The 26,339-nt window shown below is 39.4% G+C and overlaps 2 protein-coding genes across 6 annotated transcripts; both read right to left on the bottom strand.

The window, feature by feature from the left end:
• Positions 1-1,674: 1,674 nt before the first annotated feature.
• Positions 1,675-25,289, bottom strand: LOC120735452 (CD209 antigen-like protein C). 5 transcript variants are annotated; one of them, XM_040034852.1, is made up of 6 exons: positions 24,809-25,289; positions 24,601-24,702; positions 24,274-24,420; positions 23,437-23,579; positions 22,478-22,581; positions 1,675-3,168 (listed from the first exon to the last, which is right to left on the bottom strand). In XM_040034852.1, the coding sequence occupies exons 1-6, from the start codon at positions 24,876-24,878 to the stop codon at positions 3,024-3,026; spliced, it is 711 nt and encodes a 236-aa protein (XP_039890786.1). In that variant the 5' UTR covers positions 24,879-25,289; the 3' UTR covers positions 1,675-3,023. The 5 variants fall into 5 exon arrangements, with proteins under 5 accessions (XP_039890786.1, XP_039890784.1, XP_039890787.1 ...); XM_040034850.1 differs by lacking the exon at positions 1,675-3,168 and adding an exon at positions 19,749-22,192 and having other exon boundaries at positions 22,478-22,557; XM_040034853.1 differs by lacking the exon at positions 1,675-3,168 and adding an exon at positions 19,750-22,159 and having other exon boundaries at positions 22,478-22,557.
• Positions 4,347-10,347, bottom strand: LOC120735454 (C-type lectin domain family 12 member B-like). The gene is made up of 5 exons (XM_040034854.1): positions 9,194-10,347; positions 9,014-9,115; positions 8,468-8,728; positions 5,749-5,891; positions 4,347-4,561 (listed from the first exon to the last, which is right to left on the bottom strand). Exons 1-5 carry the CDS (start codon positions 9,255-9,257, stop codon positions 4,481-4,483), a joined length of 651 nt encoding a protein of 216 aa, XP_039890788.1. The 5' UTR covers positions 9,258-10,347; the 3' UTR covers positions 4,347-4,480.
• Positions 25,290-26,339: the final 1,050 nt, after the last annotated feature.

Raw genomic sequence — 26,339 nt, 5'->3', positions numbered from 1 at the left:
CAACTGTGAGAGACAGAATGTGAAAAAAAAATCCATGAATCCACATGGTAGGATTTGTAAAGAATTTATTCGTAAATCAGGGTGGAAAATAAGTATTTGGTCAATAACAAAAATACAACTCAATACTTTGTAACATAACCTTTGTTGGCAATAACAGAGGTCAAACGTTTACTATAGGTCTTTACCAGGTTTGCACACACAGTAGCTGGTATTTTGGCCCATTCCTCCATGCAGATCTTCTCGAGAGCAGTGATGTTTTGGGGCTGTCGCCGAGCAACACGGACTTTCAACTCCCGCCACAGATTTTCTATGGGGTTGAGGTCTGGAGACTGGCTAGGCCACTCCAGGACTTTCAAATGCTTCTTACGGAGCCACTCCTTTGTTGCCCGGGCGGTGTGTTTTGGATCATTGTCATGTTGGAAGACCCAGCCTCGTTTCATCTTCAAAGTTCTCACTGATGGAAGGAGGTTTTGGCTCAAAATCTCACGATACATGGCCCCATTCATTCTGTCCTTAACACGGATCAGTCGTCCTGTCCCCTTGGCAGAAAAACAGCCCCATAGCATGATGTTTCCACCCCCATGCTTCACAGTAGGTATGGTGTTCTTGGGATGCAACTCAGTATTCTTCTTCCTCCAAACACGACGAGTTGAGTTTATACCAAAAAGTTCTACTTTGGTTTCATCTGACCACATGACATTCTCCCAATCCTCTGCTGTATCATCCATGTGCTCTCTGGCAAACTTCAGACGGGCCTGGACATGCACTGGCTTCAGCAGCGGAACACGTCTGGCACTGCGGGATTTGATTCCCTGCCGTTGTAGTGTGTTACTGATGGTGACCTTTGTTACTTTGGTCCCAGCTCTCTGCAGGTCATTCACCAGGTCCCCCCGTGTGGTTCTGGGATCTTTGCTCACCGTTCTCTTTTTTTTTTTTTTTTTTTTTAAATGCTCACCGTTCTCATGATCATTTTGACCCCACGGGATGAGATCTTGCGTGGAGCCCCAGATCGAGGGAGATTATCAGTGGTCTTGTATGTCTTCCATTTTCTGATGATTGCTCCCACAGTTGATTTTTTCACACCAAGCTGCTTGCCTATTGTAGATTCACTCTTCCCATTCTGGTGCAGGTCTACAATACTTTTCCTGGTGTCCTTCGAAAGCTCTTTGGTCTTGGCCATGGCGGAATTTGGAGTCTGACTGTTTGAGGCTGTGGACAGGTGTCTTTTCTACAGATGATGAGTTCAAACAGGTGCCATTCATACAGGTAACGAGTGGGGGACAGAAAAGCTTCTTACAGAAGACGTTACAGGTCTGTGAGAGCCAGAGATTTTCCTTGTTTGAGGTGACCAAATACTTATTTTCCACCCTAATTTACGAATAAATTCTTTACAAATCCTACCATGTGAATTCATGGATTTTTTTTTCACATTCTGTCTCTCACAGTTGAAGTGTACCTCTGGTGCAAATTACTGACCTCTGTCATCATTTTAAGTGGGGGAACTTGCACAATCGGTGGCTGACTAAATACTTTTTTGCCCCACTGTATATATAGACACGTGTGTGTGTGTGTGTGTGTGTGTGGTGTGTGTGTGTGTGTGTGTGTGTGTGTGTGTGATTTACATTGCTGTGCTTGAGAGCCACCATCTACCGGAACCAAATTCCCTGTATGTGTCTGCACATATACTTGGCCAATAAACACGATTCTGATTCTGATTAATTCTTTTCTGAGGCCCCCGCAAAGAAAAAGGAAAAAATGTCATCATCAACATGTTTTTCTGAATATGAGAAATGTTCCCCTTCCCCACACCCCAAGACTCCAAAAAAGGCAGAGGATCCTAGTTTTAGAATGACAGGCTTGAAGCTAATTTGATTTTTTAACATTGTCCATGGTTCATGTTTTCAGAAATGTTTCTTTTAATTATATTACTCATTATGTGAGCTGCCTACTTCAGAGTGAGTCCTTGCACATGCTATTGGGTTTTTATTGTGCGTGCCTTTGTATGTTTGTATGAGGCAAACCATATATCATTTTACGCTTTGTTTCAGAAATTAAATGAAAAATAAATGCACATTACATTTTTGTGTCTGATTTTTTTTTTTTGCTCTACATTAGACCTACATTTTTTTTTGCAGTATACTTACCAGTCAGTAATGTTTTGGTTAAACTATAAAAGCATTTGTGTCTAAGTCTTAAAACGATGGTGAAATGTTTTAATTCTTTAAACACAGAGTCAAATTGACTGCTGACTCACTTTATATCCTGACATATGATTGAGATGGTTTTCATTATTTTATCATCTCTTGCACAAGTGAGTCTGTGTTATGTCATGTGAAAAGCCTTAACTTTTTTGACAGTAGAGACTTGAGAATGATGTTGCTCAAGTGCATCAAAATGATCAGAAATAACAGAGTAAAAAAAAAACAACAACATTCTTCCAAATGGTGTTCACTAACATTTAACACAACAGCACCCTCTAGTGGAAGCGCTTGTCATTTCAAACTGTTCAAGAGGCGCTAGATTGTGGACAATGTTATACCAAAAATAAACAAACAAAACCAAAACAAACAACTTCAGATTTAAAGATCTTCCGTTTAAAAGCAAAGCAATAGTTTGTCAGCATTATTTTAAAATATATTCTCTCATACTCTTTTATATTCTCTGTTGAAATTGTTGCCTTTTTTGACAGACACCAGTGAAGTAAACTGAAGTAACTGAAGTAAAGTAGTCTGCAGACTCCCCCCCCCCCCCCCAGCACTTTAGAAACTACAATCTTTGTGTGTTTTCTAATAAACGACTGTGTTTGATTCTCTGAATTAAAAACTGGCTGCTGATTAAATGTTGTAACAAGAAATACAAACATTGGCTAATTTTTCCGTTAATGTAATATTGCAGATTTAAAAAGTTGCACTTATTTATAGTGAGAATAGAATTCATCATTAAAATGAAATTCAGAATAGAATAACAATCATAGCTAAAATTTCAAAGCATGTAAAAATATATGGTCTCGATGTAAAATGGTGTTATGGTATTTTTTTACAGATCCATTTCATAGAAGCTGTACATGAAATATCATTCCAAGTCCTCTGGTCTGCAGCTCTTATATGCACACAGTCTTCTTCACCATGCCGTGAGCCTCCATTATTGGGTTCATTTTTCGCCCAGTTCCTGATAGGACAATTAACAATAAAGGTGTTTAATGAGGATGAAAAATTAAATATGACACTCCTGACTCTACAGCTCTTTAGCTGTAGGAAAAATTGAGGTAAACAAATGCTTTTCTTAGGACATAGTTATGGAGGAAATAAGCCTACACAGAGTACAGCAAAGTCAAACACACTATTCCAGATAAAAATAATGCAGTGTATTAATGTGGTGGTTAGCACTGTTGCCTAGGTTTAAATCTATTGGCTACCAGAGTCCTCTCTGTGCGCAGTTTGCATTTTCTCTGCCTATGTGAGTTCTCTGTCACTTCCTCCCACAGTCCAAAGATGTGTGCTATCTTAATAGAGGAGAAAATGGATAGATGTCATGAAATATTTAAAACATTATAACTGAGTTCTTCTGTCAGCATGTGCCCAAAAGAAGTCAGTACAATCCATCTTTAAAGTTCTGCTCTTATTTTGGCTCATCCTACTGACATGTAGTCTAAGGAAATTGGAAAGAAAAGCGTCTGGACTTCTTTGAGTTGCTTGAAGACGTTTCACCTCTCATCCGAGAAGCTTCTTCAGTTCTAAGGTCAAATGGTGGAGAGTCCCAGATTTAAACCCAGTTGGAGTTTCCCCCCAAAGAGGGACAAAAGGACCTCCTGATGATCCTCTACCTAATCACATGAGCCAAGGTATGGAAATGGGTGTGGGTCACAATCAGCCAGGGTTTCGGGTGAACTCATAGTGAAACCAGGCCCCACCCTATCATGTGATTTCCTGAGGTCAGATGGCCCAGGATGTGAGTGGGCGTTGAGGCGTCTGGGAAGAATCTCAAAACTGGATTATAGACGGCAGAGAGTTGGTGTCGTAAACCACCGCCTCTGTTCAAAGATGGTCGCTCACAGTGGACATAGATGCTTCTTTCACTCCTCTTTCAAACCATCTGTCCTCTCTGTCCAAAATGTGAACATTGGCATCCTCAAAAGTGTGACCTTTGACCTTTAGAGGCAGATGGACTGCTGAGTCTTGTCCTGTGGAGGTGGCTCTTCTGTGTTGTGCCATGCACTTGTGAAGTGGCTGTTGGGTCTCTCCGATGTAGAGGTCTGGGCATTCCTTGCTACACTGCTGCACTGTACAGTATACACTACTGGTGTCACGGGTTGCTCTGAGGATCCACTCGCAGGACTCCGGAGTGTGTTGTAACAGAGACAGTTTATTCACAAAAATCTTCACCAAGTGTATTTACAGGCAGTGCGAGGACAGTGCTATATACAAGATGTGCGAGGACGGGTTCCAGGGCTCCAGGGAAAACAAGGGGATCACACACACGCTCACGCCAACCTCTCTCCGCTAGTGACCAGCCACCTCTTACACGCTCCACACGGGGAAACACGGGGACGGGTCCGGGGAATCTAGAACAGAGAGACAAATGTTACTTTCTGAGGCGGAAGTGTGGGAAACTAGCGGATACTGCAGCATTCTGCAGTGCCATGCAATACCCTCTGGTATGCACCTAGTTGGTCAGGGGTTCATCCTAAAGCAAGATAACGATCCAAAACATGAGTCCAAGCTATCCCAGAACTACCTCAATAAAAAATAACATGATGGTAAACTTAAAAACATGGAGTAGCCAGCACAGTCTGCAGACTTAAACCCCATAAAGCTGGTTGGGGATGAACTGGACAGAAGAGTGAAAGCAAAGCACCTACAAGTGCCTGTTTGATATAACGATGTGGATCGGATGGCAATATGAAAACGTCTATTGTTTCATATTATGCTATCGCTTGTTTTGTGGTGTTGCAAAATAAACTGTTAACGGCAATATTTTATCATTTTGATGGTTTCTTAAAGTTCTCTCTTTCACTTATATTTAAATTAACCACACTACGGACGGAGAACTGACTGTTTTTATGCGTTGTAGTTAGCAACAACATGGGTAAAACCGTCACGTGGCTGCTTGTTTGTTTTCCACATAAACCTTTCACAATAAAGCTGAAGATCCTATTGAGATTTTTCAAAATAAACGGAATCACATGAAATAGTATGCAGAGTGTTTACAGACGAGAAGCTAAAAAGAGCCGTCAGGTGCTAAAAAAATAAACCTTAGAACAGGCTCTTCCCAGCAGCACGTTGTGTAATAAATACAAAGAAAATTGCGGCCGTTTCAACTTATGCAACAGTCAGTCCAGCTGAAAACACTTCACCCAAGTCGGGTTGCCCGAGCTTCACAGAATTTACAGAAAATGTTACATTTTTGTGATTTATATCGTTGGATGATAAATGTCTTATATCGGGATATGAGATTTTGGTCATATCGTACAGCCCTACATGGGTGTGTTCAACTGTTGTATCTGCCAAATGAGGCTACTTCGATGAGTCTAGAGTTTAGAATACATTTTGATTCTGTGATTTCTTTTTTCACTCAATTGCTTATTTGTGCTATGCTTTCATTTAAGACTACAATGAGACATTAAATAGCATAATTTTTAATAAACAACTAGAAAAAATGTGAGTGTTCTAAAACGTTTGACTGGTAGTATATATATATATATATATATATATATATATATATATACATACATATACACACATACTGTACCTGTTCTTCAGAGTTCTTTATCACCACCAGATCTGCCCCTTTGCCTCTACAGTCCTGTCTAGCTTCACCCCAGTTACCAGATCTTACAGAGAGGAAATAACAACTACCACTGAATATGCTCCATCCTGTGGGACACGTTTTTTCTGGAAGAAACATCAAACAAGAAACATCAAACAGTAGTTTTAATAGTTATTAACAGTACCTATTACTTATTATGTTAATATAAATTAGTTTTATATTAACATATTGTGTCAGTTAGATCAACTAAACATCACATGTCCTGCTGGAGAATCAAGATAAAACAAATTGTGTCATAAAATAAAATTGTGAAAGCACTGGAACCAAATTGTTTGTGTGCTCATTTTGATGAAGGATGTGACAGATCTAAGTTACCAGTGTTACACACCACACTTTTCACATATTTTTCAGCCTCACATTTGAAAAAAAGCAGTCCTGCATATTTATTTAATATGTGGATTGAAGGACATATCCAGGTCAAAAATCACTCCAAGGTTCCCCACAGTGTTACTGGAGACAAAAGTAATGCCATCCAGAGTAAGCATTTGGTTAGCTATCGTATTTCTAATCTTTTTAGGGCCAAGGACAATAACCTCAGTTTTATCTCAATATAGACGGCGAAAAATTAGAGTTTATCCAGGTCTTTATGTCTTTAAGACATCCCTGCAGGTTAACTAATTGATGTGTGTTATCTGGCTTCATGGATAGATAAAGTCAGGTGTCATATGCATAGCCATGAAAATGCATGCTATGCTTTCTAATGATACTGCCTAAGGAAAGCTTGTATAATGTAAACAGAATTGGTCCTAGCACTGAACCCTGTGTATAAAGAGGACTCTCCATTTGCATCTCCTCCTGTGGCCAGTTTATTATCCCAGAAGGGTATCTGACAACCAGCAGGGCATAGGCTTGATTGCTTATATCTTGTTCTTCCTGTTCAGCTGACTCCTCAGGACAAGCCTTACTCTCTGCAGTTATTTGGTTGCGGTTTTCCAAGAGGCCTCTTCGTGTTTCCCATTTTCCTGTGGGATTCTCAGGTACTTGTAGCGGTCCACAATGTCTGCAACACTGACTTCTGGTAGTGCAATCCCCTCATTTCTAACTACCTTCCCTCTCTTTGTTACCTTCCGACTACACAGGCTTATGCAGAATAGCAGTGGAGTCACAGCATCTCTTTGGTAAATCTCGCACTTGATGATGACTTGTACAGTTTGCTTGAAGTTGGCCTGTAGTGTTGTTCTCCACATCTCCACTGAATTCCTGATGAAGGCTCTTAGGGTCCTGGTAGTTCTGGGCATTATAAGATCCATGTGTGAGGCATTGAGTTTATTGGCTTTCTTGCAGTTAATCCAAGAGGTGCAAAGGTTGGTCAGCCTGGTCTTGCCGTATTGAGTTACTGCTTTTTTTTCTAACAGTTAGCTAAGACTGTGAGTCTTTGCTTGGCACGCAGTTTTTAGTCAGGTATGGACACCTAGTTGTACTTCTTAGGAACCCCTCTCTTCATCACTCCTTTCAGCTGTTCTCATAGTGGGCTAACTTCTGTCTGTCTAACTCTCTGTGGTTTCAGTGATGGTTACAGTAGGCATTATGCATAATGCTAAATTCACATCTTCAAATAGACTTTTGTAGAGTACTTCACATACTACTGGTAATCAGCCACTGAGGCACTGAGGGTCCAGGTTTCCACCATAGCCCTGATCTTCTTGTAACACAAAAGGACCTGACGCACATAGCATTGCAAGTTTTCAAATGTTTATTTGCAGTGTTTTTCTTGTTCCTTTCGTCTGCATGGATTTCCAGCTTCAGATCGGCACACACCACACAGTTCTCTTGTCAGGTCCCGCCGACCTACTCAAGTAGGGAAGGCATGATTAGATGATGGAGACCATCATCATGACCTGCACTTATCTGACACCACGCCATAAACACATTGCTTCACCCCTCCCCTGCAGCTGGGCCACAAACCACACACACACTCTTCTCCTTCAGGTGCTCTCATATTCCACACCTTGAATGCACCAGTTGTTCTTGGGGCTTGGAGTGTCAGTCTCGGAGTGTGGGGATTATGATATCTCCATCCTGACCTGACATCCCGGTTCCCTCTCTCCATAGCGTTTGTGTGTTACCTTGTAAATCTCTAGTTGTGATAGCAGGTGCTTTTTCTAGTTGTTCAAATACTTAGCTAGTAGTTGTTTTGATTTTAAACTAGATGTCTTTTCTTTTTGTGTAGTACTCTTTCCAAAGTCAGTACGATTTTGATAAAAGTAGAAAACTATTTGATATTCGTCTTAAATTAATGTTGAAAAGAAAAAAAAAGTTTTGATTATCTGAGTGTCTTTGTTGTGAATCTGTGTTATGAACAATGCCTTAACTGTTCTGAGGTCTGCATTAACAGTGGCGAGGCAACGAGACTTTCCAGCATGACCCACAGTAAGGAAGAGGCAGTAACAGTTTGACTGAAAATGATAGGTTATTTTGGCATTTCATCCTTATTATTGAAATAGTATTTAAACTTCATTCATCAGAATTTCAACTTTATCCTCAAAATTTTAGATTTAAATATAAAAATTCAAAAATTCTATTCATTAAGGCACAAAGAGACAAGGACTTTTCACAATACCTGGAAAGATAATCCTTGCTTTTCATTATTAACTTTTACAAACACACACAAGTAATTTCAACAGGAAATACACATACTCACTCTGCTTTGACAAACTCTGAAGCCGTTCCAACTCATTTGCCTTTTCAGCAAGGTTGGCCTGCAGAAGGTCTCTCTCCTCAGTCATGGAGGAAAGCTTGTTTCCGGTACTGGACAGATTTGCCTTAAGAAGGTCTCTCTCCTCAGTCATGGAGGAAAGCTTGTTTCCGGTACTGGACAGATTTGCCTTAAGAAGGTCTCTCTCCTCAGTCATGGAAGAAAGTTTACTACTCACAGCTGAGACATCTGCAGCTGAATCATGAACTAAAATAATTGGAGATGCATGTTTTTGAGACACAGAAAAAAGCTTGTGCATTAATTTTTATAGTTTTTAGACCAAAACTAAAGTATTTCAAATTTGCCTGTAGGCAATGAAAAATGTTCTTAAACTGATATTTATGATAGTGTACTCTATGGGAGAGTATGAGTGTGTGTGTGTGTGTGTGTGTCACAGTTCATTCAACATGGTCTGAAACCATCCAAAATACAAAGTTTGAGACATTTTATTCTGTTCATATGTGGGCTCATGAGTGTTAGAATCAGACTCACAGTAAACACCAAGGGTGATGAGTCCAATTAGCAGGAAAAAACTCAGCAGGCCCAAACAGGGAATCACACCTGAGTGGAAACTCCTCTTATAGTTCCTTGGACCTGAAAAGAGAAACAAACACTAATGAAGTGGAAAATAGTTATGACTGATGATAAAAATATGTCTACTCTGTTTCTTACCTGTGCAGTTTTTTGCATTGTCAAATTTGTCATACTCAGCATTCATATAAATTTCCTCCATCATTTGTTAGAATGCCAGATATTCCTGAGATGGTCAGCTCTGCAGAACAGCCCAGTAATACTGTGAATGTGTCATTAGTTTCAATTTCTTCTCTTATTAACTTTAGGGGAACTAAACTTATCACAGTAATAGCTGGGCGATGTGAAAAGAAACAAAAGTATTTTTTTTTTCTGAGGAACTTTCAGTTCCCTAATACAAACCAAAAGTGATGGGAAACAAGCTAACACTGTGGGAATTAGAAGATTCTTCATGTGAATCGTTATACAAGTTGCACATTTTGCAAAACACAAGTGGAAACTTAGTCACATAGTTTTGATGACACCATTTTTTCTGCTGCAAACCGCACCAAGGTTTTTCTAGTGCACTAAAATTCAAGCACGAAGGGAGAATTGAGAAGAATACAGAAGTACAAATACTTGATTTTGCACAACAGAGCAGATGAATAAACACAGGGTAACACACATATAAAACAGTGGAGGAAGGTGCACACAATTAAAAAAAAAATCTGAAAGAGCAAGGTGACTTTGGAAATCAATTAGAGGAAGCGAGTGAAGACAGAGGCCAGATTTAAATGGTGGAAGCTGAAAACGTATGAATATTGCGAAGAATTCAGGGAGGAGCTGAGACAGGTTCTGGGTAATAATGAAGGGTTACCAAATGACTCAGGGACCAGTATAAATGGTGGTTGTGGTGTAGAGAGAGGAAACAAAACAAGAAAACCTGGTGATGGAATTAAAATGCCCTTTGAGGAATTTGCCCAGACAGACTTTTTCCAAAGGCAACTGGATGCTACCAGGAAGAGGTCAGAGGAAAGGATGGAGAAAAAGAGGAAAAGGCCAGAAACCCAACAAACAGGCCGCCTCTGCAGGTTCTGCCACATGGACCTGAAACAGGGCCCAAATAGCCCACATGTTCACACGGGCTTCCCTGGAGTGGCAGGGAAATATATCTACTGCCCTTCAAAAGTGCAATCTCTGCACAGGCACAAGGGCATGGCCAAGGAGATTACCTGGAAGGAGTTTCAGGAGTCTCCTTTCTACGAGGCAGAGAGACAAAGATGGGTGGAAGAAAAAAGGAAATAGGGGAGAAACTGTTGATATTGTACATAAGATAGTTTTGTTCTAGTTTTGTAGTGTTTATCTTGTTTATATAAATAAAAACTGATTGTAAATATAAAAATGTAAATAAATTGTGTTCTATAAAAATAGCAGCACAGCTCTCTTCTTTATAACCTCTTAGAGTTCACCTGTATGTTTACATATCTGTGTAAGCTTACCATCAGGTAATCAGTTTTAAAAAGCTGTGAGTGCTGCCCTGAAAGCTTCCATATTATTTCTAAATCACTTCATGTAATGATAACAAGCCATCCTTTCTCTAGTGAGGCCTCACAGCTTTTATCTTTAAAATCTTTCTGGTTGATTTATATCATTAGAAACATGACTGCTGTCTTTTATCTGTGTGACTGTACAGCCTGTTTCAGACATGACAACCAGACAGTGTATGAAGTTATCTTTAATACATGCAGCACAGCTGGAGATTGTCCAGACAGTTTCTCACTAATATTTTTGGTTTAGGTATAGTTCATTTCTGGCTTGAAGCTTATCTACAAAAGCAGTTCAATAAGGAGAGATCATGTGGAAAAACCGAACATGATTTATTGAGATACAGAAATAAATGTAACTGTTAGGCAGTTAGACTTCAATGACCCATCATAGCAGAAGAAAAATAGCAGGGACAGGATTTTACACAAGCCACACCCCAGAGTCAACATGCTGGTAGTGATGAATATGGAGGCTGGGACAGAGTGACCACGGTGAGGAGGAGAAAGGAGAGAGGGCGGGCTGTAGTGATGGGATTTCTGGCTCTTTTTAGAGAACCGGCTCTTTCGGCTCCCAACCGGCTTTTCAGGTTGTTTTGTTGCTTTAATTAATTTATTATTAACAATAATATAAAATTATGCACAAAAGGAATTACTAATGTAAAAAAAGTGGTTTTATTTATATATGTTTATATATAAATATATGCGATGGCCCCTACAGACAAAGCACGTACAAACTCCAAAACACATTTCTAGCCTTAACTGAACTTCCAAAACAGAGCTACCTAGATCACTTAAATGACACAATTGAAATCATATGTGTATTGTTTGTGTATTCATACACAAGCATTCATATATATTCAAATAATAAAAAAACCAAATGTTCATTTACCTGTTACTACCACACACCAAATCCGGTTGTTGGTACTTCCTGGCTTTTGTAGCCACTAGGTAACAAAAGCTCAACACTGCGCCCTAGTAGTGATGTGCGATACCACTGATTTCCTTACCGATCCGATACCAAGTAATATCCAGGGTGGTATCGACGATACTGTTCCGATACCGATACTCTGTACAAAAACTTGTTTTTTTTATTGTATCTCAAATTATAGCGTCATAATGATTACAGGACATCAGATTACTTGTTCTTATCACTTAATAATGCAGAGTTCATCATATAGAAATAAAAAACTGAAGTTGTGCTATTTGAACAGCTTGCCTGCCTGCATCACTAATGGACTCCGCGAGAGACATCTGTCTCGCCCTAGCAGCACCTGTCCCTCTCCTCCTCTTCAGTTCGCCTGAACATACGCTCGTCATGTTCTGTGATGTGATTTACTCTGAGGTGTTTGACAAGGTTAGTGATGTTGCCACAACCATACATGTCAACCCTGCTGATTTTTCCGGGAGAATCCCGAATTTCAGTGCCCCTCCCAGAAATCTCCCGGAGCCACCATTCTCCCGAATTTCTCCCAATTTTCCACCCGGACAACAAAATTGAAAAACCATATCGCAGAATTCATAGCGCGACCAGCCAATTCCAGTTTCCAACAATGGCGGCAGCGTCTTAGTTTTAATATTACTCTTATTTCTCTTTCTGGGTCGCAAAAAAACCTTTTAACATATTTTCAGGTGAGAATGTAGCTGTCATGACCCTGTGCCTTCTCGGCTGACTCTGTATGGCTACAAGTGTTTTTGTTGTGCTGCATCTCCCTCTCTCCCCTTCCGCGCACTGCGCTCTACCGGGGCGGAGTCATGACGGCTCCAGCCCCTGGCTCGGACACCTGCAAACAATCGTCTCACTCACTTCTTAAGGCAGCTGCTGAGAGTGCTTCCTCGCTGGATTATTGTGTAACACTCGTCAGTGTCAAAACCTATCTGAGCCCTTTTTCCGAGTTTCTGTCGTGCCACTACTTACCTGCCTTTCCTCTCTGTGCCAGATTTCTCGCCAGCCTGAGGACCGCCGTTCGGTGACCTAAAGACCGGAGCCCGAGCTACCTGAGCTTCAGTGGATTGTGTATATAGCCGTTCCCTTCCCGTGCCTGTGTTCCCCGGAGACCCTCTTCCTGTGCCCCCTCGCTTGTATATACCCGCACCTGGTGTCTACGTGTAAATAAAATTGTGAACCTTAGTGACGGTCTGCCTCCGAGTCCCTCCTGAGCCTGACAGTAGCTGTGTAAACTTCAAATATCTGAGCCGACCGACACATCGTTTTCAAACCCCCGCGGTCTTTCACTACTCGGGTTAAACATGATATATAAGTCATTTTGATAACTTAAAAATGTTATTGTTTGACTTTTTCAGTGGTTTATTTGTTCGTGAGTAAATCGGTTTGGCTGAGATTAAAGTTTAGATTAAATTAAATGTAACTTTATTAATCCCTCGGGAGGGTTCCTCCGGGGTTTTCACACAGCTGAATAAACATCAAACAGAAAATGATTAAACAGAAGAGTTTACGTCAGCGCCCGGTTATATTTTAGATAGCAAGGAGCAGACGGCAGTTTCACTCCACTGAGGGAGCTCGTGACGTACTACCCGTACTACTCTTTAGACCGCGAAGGCCGGGTCCTCAGGTGGAAGCAGCCTCTGAATTTGGACACCCCCGCTGTTTCTGAGCCGGCCAATAATAACGGTGACATTTAATGTATTTTACCCAATAAATAAACCCTGTAAAATGTATTTATCACCCCCCCCCCAACAGCCCTTTTGAATGTCTCCCTAATTCTGAGGTGTCAAGGTTGGCAAGTATGGCCACAACACCTCACTTTTTTGCCACATGTATCGCAAACCACGTCTCAGCTGTTTGTGGAGGTAAAATACGTTCACACATGACTCCAGTTACGCTCAGCCATTGTTGTGAGTGCGCACGCCAGGGGGCTGCAAGACATTTATACAGCCGTATTTCGCACATGACTATGAAAGGCGGAAGAGTAGTTCCTTTGAAAGTAGACAATCTGAATGTTATAGTTTCTTTCCACTGTGTTCCTGTTAATGATAAACTACAAATTTACCCTAAATTACTAAAATATCGATATTTTAATGTGAGAATCGATTCTAGAACATAAATGATTGGTATCGGAGGAATCGATATTTCAGGATCGATCCGCACATCACTACACCCTAGCATCCTGGAGCACTTCTGTTGTGTTTTGTACATGTTTTGGAGTTTGTACGTGCTTCGGAGTTTGTACGTGCTTTGGAGTTTGTACGTGCTTCGGAGTTTGTACGTGTTTTGGAGTTTGTACGTGCTTCAGAGTTCGTACGTGTTTTGGAGTTTGTATGTGCTTCAGAGTTCGTACGTGTTTTGGAGTTTGTACGTGCTTTGTCTCTAGAGACCATCGTAAATATACTTTTATTTATTCACTCCACATAAAATGTAATGAATAAATCATATTATACAAAAAACAACTATTCACATTTCAACTTTTAACTATTTAAATTTTCAGCTTTTTCCTTTTAAACAAATTTAAAGTGAAAGAACACAAAACAACACAATTAAATATAAATTAAAATATGAAAACAAAAAGAAGATGCACATTCTCTGTCATATGGGCCTGCATGAATAAACTTTCTGAATCCTTTATCATCCACAACTATTTTCAGTTGATCAGATGATTACTATCCGATTATTAAGTGATGACGTGACGAATCCTACTTCCGGGCCTAAAGTAGTCTGCATTTAATATGGCTTTTGTGTTGTTAACATGTTTAATGCGTTGTATTTTCTTCTATTTAATCTCAAAAAGCTCCTAAAACAGTCAGTGATCACCGTTGACCTCCCTCGGCTTTTATTACCGTTATTTAAGCTCAGTTTTTAAAACCTTAGGATGTAACTACAGCACAGCCCATGCAGCAGTATATGAATCACTAACCTCGTATTGTGGATGGATTATCTCAGTTGTTCTCCTGACTGAAGTTTGGTCCTTTTACAGCATCCTGCCATGCGATTACATTTGTTCCTGACCACCGAGAACCCTCACGTTAACTTTTATCGAGTGGAAAAAAGTTCGCTTGTTTATATTATGCTAACATAGCTGTGTCGCTAGCGGTCACGTAGCACATCATTATATACCAGCTAGCCAAACTTCAGTAACCCTACAAACGTCACTGCTGTTTAGTTTTCTGTCTTCATTTATGTTGGAAGTGATAACAGAGCTGTACGTTTTAATTTGTTTCCAAAACCCAGCAGTCAGGACATGCTATATTGTATTTAGATTGCAGCTAGCGAGCTAACTTCTAACTCCGTTAAATGTCATAAATTCTGTTTTCATGGATGCCTGGATGTTAAACTCAGTTGTTACACCTGGTAGAGCAGAACGCTGATCATTTTATTAAAGATGAAAGACTTAAGACAGTGTTTTAACTCTCAGTAATGCCACAGTGATCATTTGATATATGGACCTGCAGCAGAGTTTAGGGCCAGACACGGCTAGTGACGTCAGACTGAATGATCGGATACCTTTCTAATGTGAATGTTGTTGTCCCTGGCTCTCTTTCTCTCTCTCTCCCTCCCGCTCTGTTCCTGTGCTACTGCCAGTGTAACTACCGCCCCTCCCCCCTCTGCCCAGCGTAAAGCACAAGGCAAGTGTGTGAGAGAGGGTGAGAGAAATAAAAACCCAAGGCTCGCGATAAGGAGCCAGCTCGCGTCGTTCACGTCAAAGATCTGGCTCTAAGAGCCATTTCGTTCGTGACCGACACATCACTAGCGGGCTGCATGGCTGAGGATCTGAAATGCAGAATGGCAGAAGCAGAAGAGCAACAGATTTAAAGCATGCAGAGTGGAGGCTGGCATGCTCGGTGAAGGCAGACAAGAGCATGACTGGAATAAAGTAGTGATGTCAGTACTGAGTTTGTGCTGGAAAATGAATAGATATAAACTAGCAGCCAACAGGAAGCAGACAAATGACTTATTACAGATCTTCCTTATTGAAATTATGCATAAGCTTAATTTTCTATATCATCAGAATATATCTGTATTATAGTTTCAACTTTAATCTTTGTATTAAAAGTTGGATGTCTGCATAACTGAAGAGTATGTCCGGTCTGTATCTATCTGTATCTGTATGTATATATACAGTGTTAGAGCAATTGCTGCAGCCTACAGCCTTTAAACTAGTGATTAAAATGCTGACAGTAAACTCGTCAGTCCAGATGTTACCACATTACTCTATGGTACTTAGAGTTAAAACAACTGAGACAGGCTGATTAAAATAACAGCTGTCAGTTCTCTCATTCCTTATATCAAGACTGGAGATCACACTACTGATTTCAGTTCATTTAATATGTGAGTGCACAGATTCATTCTCAACTGGACATAAACGATGATCAAAGGTTGTATATATGATGAAGTCATCAAATCCCAGCCTCCAACACAGTGCGCTGAATCTTAGCTTTGAATGTCCAGTATATTCTAATCAGTGCAATGTAAGCATTCTCTGAACCTATAGTATCTACACCTGTGTGGCAAATGTGTGGTAAAGATACAGATAATGAAATTTAATTATTAATACAATGTACATCATGAGAAACGAAAGCTGAAATTGATTCAGTTTAGTACTTTTCTCTGTATGCTCTGTGATTATAAAGGCCTTAAATTCTGTGATATATACTGTAAATGATTTTCAGAGGTTTTAAAGTACTTAAATCACTGCTGATAGTCTGGTTGTTTATATTTTCACATGTTTTTGTGTCTATAGGGCTATTTGATGATGATTTGGACTCCTCTGGGAGATGAGTACACACCCACATCTGTGCCATACTGCAGCCATTGATGGTGTTACAGGTCTGAGTCAGCTTTGGGCCATCAGACGCACACACTGGAAAACCAGCACCTGGACTTCATGCAGGAGAGATGGCCTCAGTGATGTAGGTTCATAAGCGAGTTCAAACATTTCTGGCCTCTTATCACTTAGATTTTGAATGCATTTAAAGCAGGAACTGCACACCTAGCTGTCAAAAGTTTGGCAGCATGAGTACTGTAAAGTTTTGTAGGGTCCTTGTTAAAAATTCCACAAGCACCACACCACATTTGTCATATATAGTTCCATTTTGTACAGTACATTTTTGAAATTATATATATGTGTATATATATATATATATATATATATATATATATATATATATATATATATATATATATATTTATTAGGGGTGCAACGATACACAAAATTCACGGTTCGGTTCGATACTTTGGTGTCACAGTTCGATATTTTTTCGATACAAAAAAAATGTTCATGCCTTTTTAATTTGTCATTTATTAAAATTAAAAATATATATTTTAACTCAAAAGTACAGTTTTTAAATTTAACCCTAACCCTTGTGCGTGTTTTTTATTTTGATAGCGAATGCGCACCTGCGGACCACTTATGTGCAGCCCTGGTTATTTAGCTCGTCATATTGCAGCCACAGAAATTATTTTGTCCATGAAACCATAAAGCTGCACTTTCTTTTTGCCTTATAGTCTGATTTGTCATAACTTCTTCGTTTTGTGGTAAGCTTTTCTTTGGCTGTCACTTCTTCACCCTGACCTGTCTTATTTGGCTCAGCAGAACTAAAATATATATCTGTCTGTGAAGGTTCTCAGTCATCCAGGTCATCGTAGTCAAATATATATCCTGCTGCTTTTATACACGCACTCACATAAGCTCAGCGATTCTCTGCGCGATCAACCTCTCACATGTTTAAGCTTGCTGCGGGAGATTTCACTTGTCATGTTTGCATAGTAAGCTAACGATTAATAAGACGATGTCAGAGGAATTGGTGCACAAATTATCATCACTCACAGATCAGTGCTGTCGCTCTCTATACACAGTTTGCTCGATTGCAAAGTGAAAGCAAAAAAACAAGCGCAAATTCAAACGCGATTGCAATATGTCACATATTGACAGTGGCTCACCGATGCCAATGACATAATTACCCAGCTACATTTCTGAAAGAATGCAAAAGCATTGACATATATTTTTCCTTCCTACGGGCAGGGCAGCGATAGATTTTGGTAGCCCGACTGAAAAAAAATCGTTAGCCCCGGGACGTCGGGCTAGCGATATTGCGAGCCCTGTATCTGATTGAGGAATCACTCATCTTTGGAAAAGAGAGTTTATTACAGAGAAATGGCTCTTTCCAAAATAAAAGCTATACTATCCGCTTCTTCTGGGCTATATTCTCAGCAGCATAAGGAGAATCATGTGCTAACAGCTGTCTAAATGACTCGGCTAAAGTTAGTAGCATGCTTGCTTTTTTTTGTCTGCTTCCACTTGTCTTTGCACTAGGATGATGTCGGCGTAAATGTGCAGTCATATTCGTTGTGTTCCCACTAGTGCTTTCAGGTTAATCTCGTTGAAATGACCTTAACGCCACAACACGGCAAATCTCCGTTAACGAGCTACCGCCGATCGCTCCGTGCATGGGGCTAAACGGCAAACACGTTAACGAGCTAACTGCGCTAACACACTAGTTCACACCAATGTAATTGAGCATTGCATGGCACATCCAACATACTGTTTTACTTTAGTCCATGACTCGCTTACCTTCAGGGTCATACGTCACATGAAAACCAAAAATAATTCCAAACGCCAGATCTGAATGTTGCAAGTAGAGCTTAACTTCTGTCTGGCTAGCTTGCCCTGCGCTCTTCCTTCTGACTAGTGATGGGTCGTTCGCGAACGAAATGGCTCTTAGAGCCGACTCTTTGACGTGAACGACGAGAGCCGGCTCCTTATCGCGAGCCGTCACGTGGTTTTTTTTCTTCTTTCTCTCACCCTCTCTCTCTCTCGCACTTTTTCCGCTTCACTCTGCACGAGAGCCTTGTGCTTTATGCTGGGCAGAGGGGGGAGGGGCGGTAGTTACACTCAGTAGCACAGGAACAGAGCCAGAGGGAGAGAGAGAGAAAGAGAGCCAGGGACAACAACTACACATTAGAAAGGTATAGTAATCATCCACAACTATTTTCGGTTGCAGATGATAAAGGATTCAGAAAGTGCGGATTCATGCGGGCCCATATGACAGAGAATGTGCATGTTCTTTTTGTTTTCATATTATAATTTATATTTAATTGTGTTGTGTTTTGCAGTGTTTTGTGTTGTTTTCACTTTAAATTTGTAAAAGGAAAAAGCTGAAAATTTAAATAGTTTAAAGTTGAAATGTGAATAGTGATTTTTGGATAGATTTATTTTTACATTTTATGTGGCGTGAATAAATAAAAGTATATTTACAGTGGTCCCTAGAGACAAAGCACATACAAACTTCAAATCACGTACGAACTCTGAAGCATGTACAAACTCCAAAACATGTAAAAACTCCAAAACACGTACAAACTCAAAGCACGTAAAAACTCAGAAGCATATAAAAACTCAAAACACGTACAAAAGACAACAGAAGTGCTCCAGGATGCTGGCCGCAGTGTTGAGCTTTTGTTATCTTGTGGCTACACAAGCCAGCAAGTACAACGACCGGAGTTGGTGTGTGATAGTAACAGGCAGATGAATTTTTTTAATTATTGAATATATTTGAGTGCCTGTGTATAAATACACAAACAATACACACATGCCTTCAATTGTGTAATTTAAGTGATCTAGTAGCTCTGCTTTGGAAGTTCAGTTCATGCTAGAAATGTGTTTTGGAGTTTGTACGTGTTTTGTCTCTAGGGGCCACCGCATATGTTTATATAAACATTTATATAAACAAACTTTTTTACGTTAGTAATTCCTTTTGTGCATAATTTTATATGATGTGAATAATTAATTAATTAAGCAACAAAACAATCTGAAGAGCCGGTTCGGAGCCGAAAGAGCCGGCTCTTTTTAGTGAGCCGAGCCGAAAGAACCGGCTCTCTAAAAAGAGCCGGAAATCCCATCACTACTTCTGACTATGCTGTCTGTGTTGAGCGCTCAGTGGATCTGCGCTCGACAGTGCAGCCTAGGCGGAGTAGTCGAACACAGATTCACTGAGCGCTCAACACAGACAGCATCGTCAGAAGGAAAATTGATAAAATAAATTACAAATGTTGTATTGTTCGATACATATGCGTACCGAACCGAAAGCACTGTATCGAACGGTTCAATATCGATACGAATATCGTTGCACCCCTAATATATATGTATATATCCTAGTTATCCACTGTCAGTCATTTTTGAGTAAATGGATGTCACTGATAAATCAGTGGTGATTCACCTGCAAATGTTTTTAACAAACTTTGTTTTTTGTAGAATTAATCAGCAGCTGTGGAGAGATGGATTTGAATATCTTCTGGTTCCACTTTTTCTTACCTGGAAGCTGAGCATTGCTGATTTCTGACAAGGACACCAACCTCAGCGCTTATCATGGGTGTTACATCCTCCGTGCAGCCATTCCAGAGAGAACGAGAGAGCAACGACCGCTCATTAATATCAGCCAGAAATCTGTCCCTTTCTGGCAGCTGTGGAAACTTCCAATAAGAAAGTTTGTATTCTTAGAACTATGCTGGTCATGTGTGATGTGTCATATGAGGATATTACATTTTGCCTTAATTCTGCTCAATTAAGTGTTTTGATCGTTGATCAGTATGGCAGCTTTTTGTTGTGCTGCAAGTTAAAACCCATTGTCCTCATGAGCACAGCATCTAACAACTCTCCTTAAAAAAGTTGATTGACTTTAACTGGACACAATGGTTACCAGTGGGAGATACATTCATCACTCATCCGTGACACTGGAGAAGTCACCTGGATGAGTGATAAAACAATTTTCCATGGAAAATCCAGAGGAACTAAACTTTGTTGTTGTTTCTTTGGGCTCAATTTTGCCTGAGGCTGAAATTGATCTGATTTCTGACAAGGACACAAAATGTTTTCTTCTTTCTTTCTTTCACTTTCAGAAGAAAACATTTAGCCAATAATCAGATAAAAAGATTGTTGAACCAGGTGGTATTCTCTGGAGTTTAAGACTAAAACTGAACTCAGTGAATTGACATTAGACTGGAATTCATAAGATGAATAGAAATACTGCTGAAGCTGAATGATATATATATATATGTGCGTGTGTGTGTGTGATCTTTGTTTTCTCCAATTCACCAGGTCTGTATAGTTCAGTATGACTGTGGTACATGATACAAAAGAATAAATACAGAAGAATAAAAACTTTATGTGAATAACTTTACTCTTCTTAAAAATAACTCATAAAACAAGTAAAAGTACAAATGTGTACAAGTTAGAGACTTCCTCAGTAAGTTTACACTCTTTTGGAGTGATTTTAATTGTGTGTTAAAGACGAAAGAGATTAGAGGTAAAGTAGAGGATGCAGAGTCCATCACTGAGGCCGTCTCTCCTGCATGAAGTCCAGGTGCTGGTTTTCCAGTGTGTGCATCTGATGGCCCAAAGCTGACTCAGAGCTGTAACACCATCTTTCTCCAGTTTTACTTCTCATCGTGGTAACACAAGTGGTGTTCCTGTTTAAATTTAAAACATCTTTAAAAAGTAATCACATACTTTTTCGGTGATGTGATTTTTTTTTTCTACTTAGCGGGAATATATTGTCTGCTAAAGATTGTTGTGACTGTTAGTTAGGGTTAGGGTTTTTCTTTAAATAGCTTGGGGTCCCTCTAATCGGGAAGGACCCCCAGCTGTTGGGGGAGATCAAAAGATACTAGAAATGCACAGCATGGGTTATGGAACCAGTTTCCTGCAGTCATAACTGTATTTCAGTCAAAATGCTTTTCAAAAATGCATGTGGTTATTTTAATAAAATAAAATAAATGAGATTATTATATGAATAAAACAGTTAAAATAAGGCTGGCAGGACCATGTCCTTTTCTGCATCAGAAGGGAATTTAATTTATTCATTTAACTATTTATTTATTATTTATTTCTGTTATTCATTTAGCAGGGATAATGTCAAACACATTTATTGTATACAAAAAAACAAAACAAAAAAACCCACTGAAAATCAAACCAACCAGCTTCCAACCAGAATATAATAAACATTTAATTAATGCAGTAGAATTGCATGGAGGTGACACATTCACTATTGTGCTTAATAACTGCATACCTGAGAACCTTGCAGCCATGTTTTTAAACTATAATTAAAACTCTCCAAAAGTATTTGTGTAAAAAGTTCTAAATTTCCACTGACCGTGCTGAAACACAAATAATTAACTAAATTAATATTAAAAAAAAAACGTTGAATGAAATTTAACACAACAGCCCTCTGCAAATGAAGCTCTTGTTAAGCCTAACCATTGAACCAGCACTACAAGTTGATAAATGTTATTCATAAAAAAAGGATCTACAGACAATAAACCAACTTTAGCCATAGTGGATTTAGCTTAGATTTGATTGGATTTCTATAAGCTGGATACCTATCCTCAGTAGAATAACTCTAAAAATGTAAAAACAAAACAAAAACACAAAAAAACAAACAACAATGGTTGCTCAGTTTGCAAAATATGTACACATATCTTCGTGTTTCTTATGACATTTTTTCACAGACCCAATGCAGAGAAGCTCCACATGAACGATCATTCCACAAAGTGTTAGCAGGAGTTCTGATATGAGCACAGTCCTCTTCACCCCACCGTGTGTCTCCAGCACCATTATCAGGTTGATTACTTTCCCAATATCTGGAAGGTCCGTAAACAACACATTTAGTATTGCTGAGAAAAGAAATGAATTAGATTAGAAAAATGTATACAAGCACAAAAGCCCAGAAGAAAAACACCTTTTAGATCAGGGAAGTGCCAAAAGTAGTGTCTATTTTTGTTACTTGTTTAGTTTCTACTGGTGTTGAGTAAAATGTTTAGGTGATAATATGCCATACAAAAATGCCACAACTGAATCTTTAAAATTATTTTTATTATTATTATTCAGTGATATCTTAAGTCCGTTAATGAGGTCATTTCTACATGTGCAGAAAATATGCTGCATGAGTGAAGACTTACTTTAGAGTCAGAGGAGTTCCGTCTATCCATTTCCACTTTCCTTCTTCTTCTTTGTCATTTAAACCAATCCAGGTTGGGTTCTGAGTGAGTGTAATGAGGTAGTTCTATTCAACAATAAGAAATTCTATTTAAATGACAATATAGTTCAGTATGTGGTTGGGGTTTTTCAGTTTTATCTGAGCACATAGAAAATGATCAAAGATTTCACTTGATACAACTTAAGCTTTTAATATATCATTTACAATGGTGTTATTACAATTTATACATCATTGCTAGGCTGCATTTTTATTTGCTTTCCCCTCCCAAGGGCAGGATGTTGCCATCATGAAATGTTCACAAATTCTAACTCTGTTGCTCCACATTACATTAAACTTATTTTAGCAGGAAGTAATCTTCAAAGCAGCAGTTTTCTACGTAGTTATTTTGAAATCTAAATAATCACACAGATAGTAGTCCATATAATTGTTATAATCTGCTGATATATCCACATGGACATATCATGGGATTCCAGCAAACAAAGATTCTAAATATTTCAGATTACTCAGTGTACACCTATATGTTATGCGTGTGAGTTTTCTTGTTTGCCTTCAGCTTAGTTCTGTTGGTATTTTGACCTCATTAGTTGGTGTCCCTTGTGTCTTCTTATTACTTTTAATTCTTGTCTGGTGATTGTCTTGATGTTGTTCAGCTGTGTCTCATTCCCTTTTGATTTCAACTTCCTTAGTTTGCCCTGAAGAATATATGATCCTGTCTCGCTTTCTCCCCTGTGTGCTGTCTGTTTGTTTTGGTTTGGTTTTAAATTTGCTTCATATTTTACATTTTTGTATCTTGGACCTTTACATTCAGCGTAAAAAATTTATTTATTTATTTAATTTTAATTTGGGTCTACTTTCTGCATAGACTGACACACATTTATAAATATGAAAGAAAAAACACCCACATGCACACAGACATTTTACCTGTTCTTCAGGGCTCTCTATCACCACTAGATCTGCTCCTTTGTTTCTGCAGTCCTTTCTACCTTCATCCCAGGAACCAGACCTTTCAGAGAGGAGATAGCAGCTGCAGCTGAACATGCTCCATCTTGAAGGACACGTTTTCTCTGAAAGAAAGATTGAGCACAAAATACAGCACCAATTTACTCATACTAATAATGAAAGTAACCAAAATTTGTGTCACTCAACACACAACAACACAACAAAATGTTGGTCACCGGTATAAACTGCTTGTGCTACACTAGTTTTAGATACCTGGAACATCACTTCTCTGGTAGGGAAGGAGTCTGAGCATTTGCAGGAGGTTTACAAATACTTCCTGCAAATACACAGCACGGGTTATAATCAGTCTCTGGCAGAGACAGTCAGAACCTATAGCTTGAGGTTTTCCCAAGCTTTAAAGTAGACTTTGACCTTGAGGCTGGGGAATGGATCCTTGCTACTGGTGAAGCTTATGAACCAAGCAGCAGCTCAGAGTCCTCAACTGTCTTGGAGTCCCTTGATGGGGTGCTCGAAGGACCATTTTCAGAAACTCCTTTGCAGGCAGCACCAACCTGCGACAGGAATGTGGTCATTTTCTTTTGTTGCGACAACCCCCAAACCAAAAGGTTTGCACATGAGGCCTGGGAAATTGTCACCCAAAGACTTGGGTGTGTGAGGGCCTCATGGGAAAAAAAAATCTCTTTTTGGAAGTCTAAGAGAGAGGAAGCCATCTACCACTACCACGTGTGGGGGTGAGGGGAAGAGGAGAAGACAAAGAGACTCAATAACTAAATATTAACAGCACATCCAAAGACTTACTCTGTTTAGACATCATCTGAAGCCTTTCAAGTTCCTTGGTTTTCTCAGTGAGGTTTGCCTGGAGCAGGTCTCTCTCCTCAGTCACGAAGGAAAGGTTGTTACTGATGGCAGAGAACGCTGCTGCTGAATCACGTAAGGAGTTGCAGTCTGAAACAGATTGAGATGGATGCTTCTGAAACACAAAACATTGCTTCCTTCCATCATTCATTCATACTTACTGTGTCTGTAATTATGTAAATTAAAGTCAAAATATTTAAACTTTTTTAAAGTTGTTTCAGGATAGGCTGATAGAGTTTTGAGTCTCTTCAAATGAAGAACCAGACTCACAGTTGACACTAAGGATGATGAGTCCAATCAGCAGGAAAAAACTCAGCAGGCCCAGAGAAAGAATAATAACTAAATTGAAACCCCTCTTAGAGCTCCTTGGACCTGAAAAAAAGAAAAGATCAGTGAAGCTAATAAACTGTACAAAAGATTAAAGATCATCACAAATGATAAAATACATCTGTTTTGTTTTCTGCCACTTCTTTCTTACCTGTGTAATTTGTTGAATGTGTTGGGTAGGAAAGTTTGGCACAATCCACATTAGCGTAAATCTCCTCCATCGTTCCGAAGGCTGCAGACTGTTTCTGTCAGCTCTGCCGCACTGGTCATGTAAATTGTGAAAGTAATACTGGTTTCAATCACTTGTTTTTCATCATTAGAGGAAGTGAAATGTTTCAGATGTTATTAATATCGTTACAAAACCATTGAAACTAGCTGTGATCTCCAAAAGAAAAACAAAAGGAATTTAAACTTTCTTTCTGTTCATAGTTCTCTGAAAAACTTCCTTAATCAAAGAAATCACATAAAAGATCTGAACCTCAGTCAAAGACCTTTCACTTATCGAAAGTATCCATGCTAATAGAATTTGTCAGGATATTTTAGAAGTTACTGACTCAAAATGATTTATAGACATTCATTTTGTATACTGAAATTGTTCAACTGTTGTTTTTGCAACAGTAACTCTAACCTCTCTTTCTCTATAGATATAATGACAAGGCACGAACACATACACACAATAAAAAACAAAAAACAAAAAAAACGACACCTCAACATTAAAAGTGCTCCTAGGAAAAAGTCAGGACCACTAGATGGAGCCACTGGAACTTGTAATGCTGTAAACTGTGTGTCCATTGCAAAGAATAGGAAAGGTTTGTTTAATCAGCAGTGCCCTATGTCACCCTGTATCTTGCTTGTGTCACATTAGGTTTTTTGTGTTTTCTTGTTGTTTTAAATATCTCTGCTTAATTGTGTTTTTGTTGTCTGTTCAGATCAGATCAAGCTTTTTTGAACCCTGTTTTATTTGTATTTGTGTTTTTCTACTTTCTTTTGTGTGTGTGGTGTTTGTGAGGCTGTGTGTGTGCAGGCAGGTGTATTTCGTGGCCCTTGTGGACCCTTGACATGATTAGGTGTCCAGCAGGAGTCTTGGAGCAGGAGCACAGAGGAGCTGATGGAGTCCTGAGCCCAGAGCTGGTTTCTATTGTCCCCAGTAATTGGATTTGGTCTGGGAGGAGAGATGGCAACCAGTGAGAGGCTGTGATCATTAGGTGTGAATGAGACATGTGGTTTGAGGGCTGAACACACAACCCCACGCAAATATGCGTACACACAGACACACATTGGTATTGTATGTGTGTGATACACGTGCCCGCTAATCCAGATTAGTCAGAAATCGTCAGCCCTCATGTGTTTTAAGATCATTTTGTAAAAGATCTCCACAGCAGTGAAATATAAAAAACAAATAGCAGAACAGCATTTCTATATTACATTGCTGCCATCTTCCATCATAATATTACTGTCAGTACACAGAGAAGAGGGATGTTTCATGGTCACCAGGTAGGACAGGCCTCACTCTAGAAAATCAGTTTTTGTGGCAGCAAACTCAGATAAATCCCTCCTGTGCTGCAAAGAAGGTATTCACATAAAACATCCTGGTTAGTTTTCAGGCTTAGCTTCACCAGGACAACCAGTCGATATACAGAGATATACACTCACCTGTTGCTCACCCACTGTGACAGCTCTGT

Source organism: Simochromis diagramma, unplaced genomic scaffold (genome assembly GCF_900408965.1).
Source record: "Simochromis diagramma unplaced genomic scaffold, fSimDia1.1 OVJJ01000091.1, whole genome shotgun sequence".
Classification (NCBI taxonomy): Eukaryota; Metazoa; Chordata; class Actinopteri; order Cichliformes; family Cichlidae; genus Simochromis; species Simochromis diagramma.
This window is presented reverse-complemented; position numbering and strand designations above follow the sequence as displayed.

Bases quoted from the DNA above. Each gene is read 5' to 3' on its own strand.
- LOC120735452 (XM_040034849.1), bottom strand. From the start codon at position 24,878: ATGGAGGAGATTTACGCTAATGTGGATTGTGCCAAACTTTCCTACCCA. The intron at 24,421-24,600 runs GTGAGTCTGGTT...AATCTGTTTCAG, and splicing joins CATCATCCTTAGTGTCAACT to ACTGCAACTCCTTACGTGAT. The intron at 23,580-24,273 runs GTAAGTCTTTGG...TCTTTCTTTCAG, and splicing joins TCAGATGATGTCTAAACAGA to AGAAAACGTGTCCTTCAAGA.
- LOC120735454 (XM_040034854.1), bottom strand. From the start codon at position 9,257: ATGATGGAGGAAATTTATATGAATGCTGAGTATGACAAATTTGACAAT. The intron at 9,116-9,193 runs GTAAGAAACAGA...TTCTCTTTTCAG, and splicing joins CAATGCAAAAAACTGCACAG to GTCCAAGGAACTATAAGAGG. The intron at 5,892-8,467 runs GTGAGTATGTGT...TGTTTCTTCCAG, and splicing joins TCAGAGTTTGTCAAAGCAGA to AAAAAACGTGTCCCACAGGA.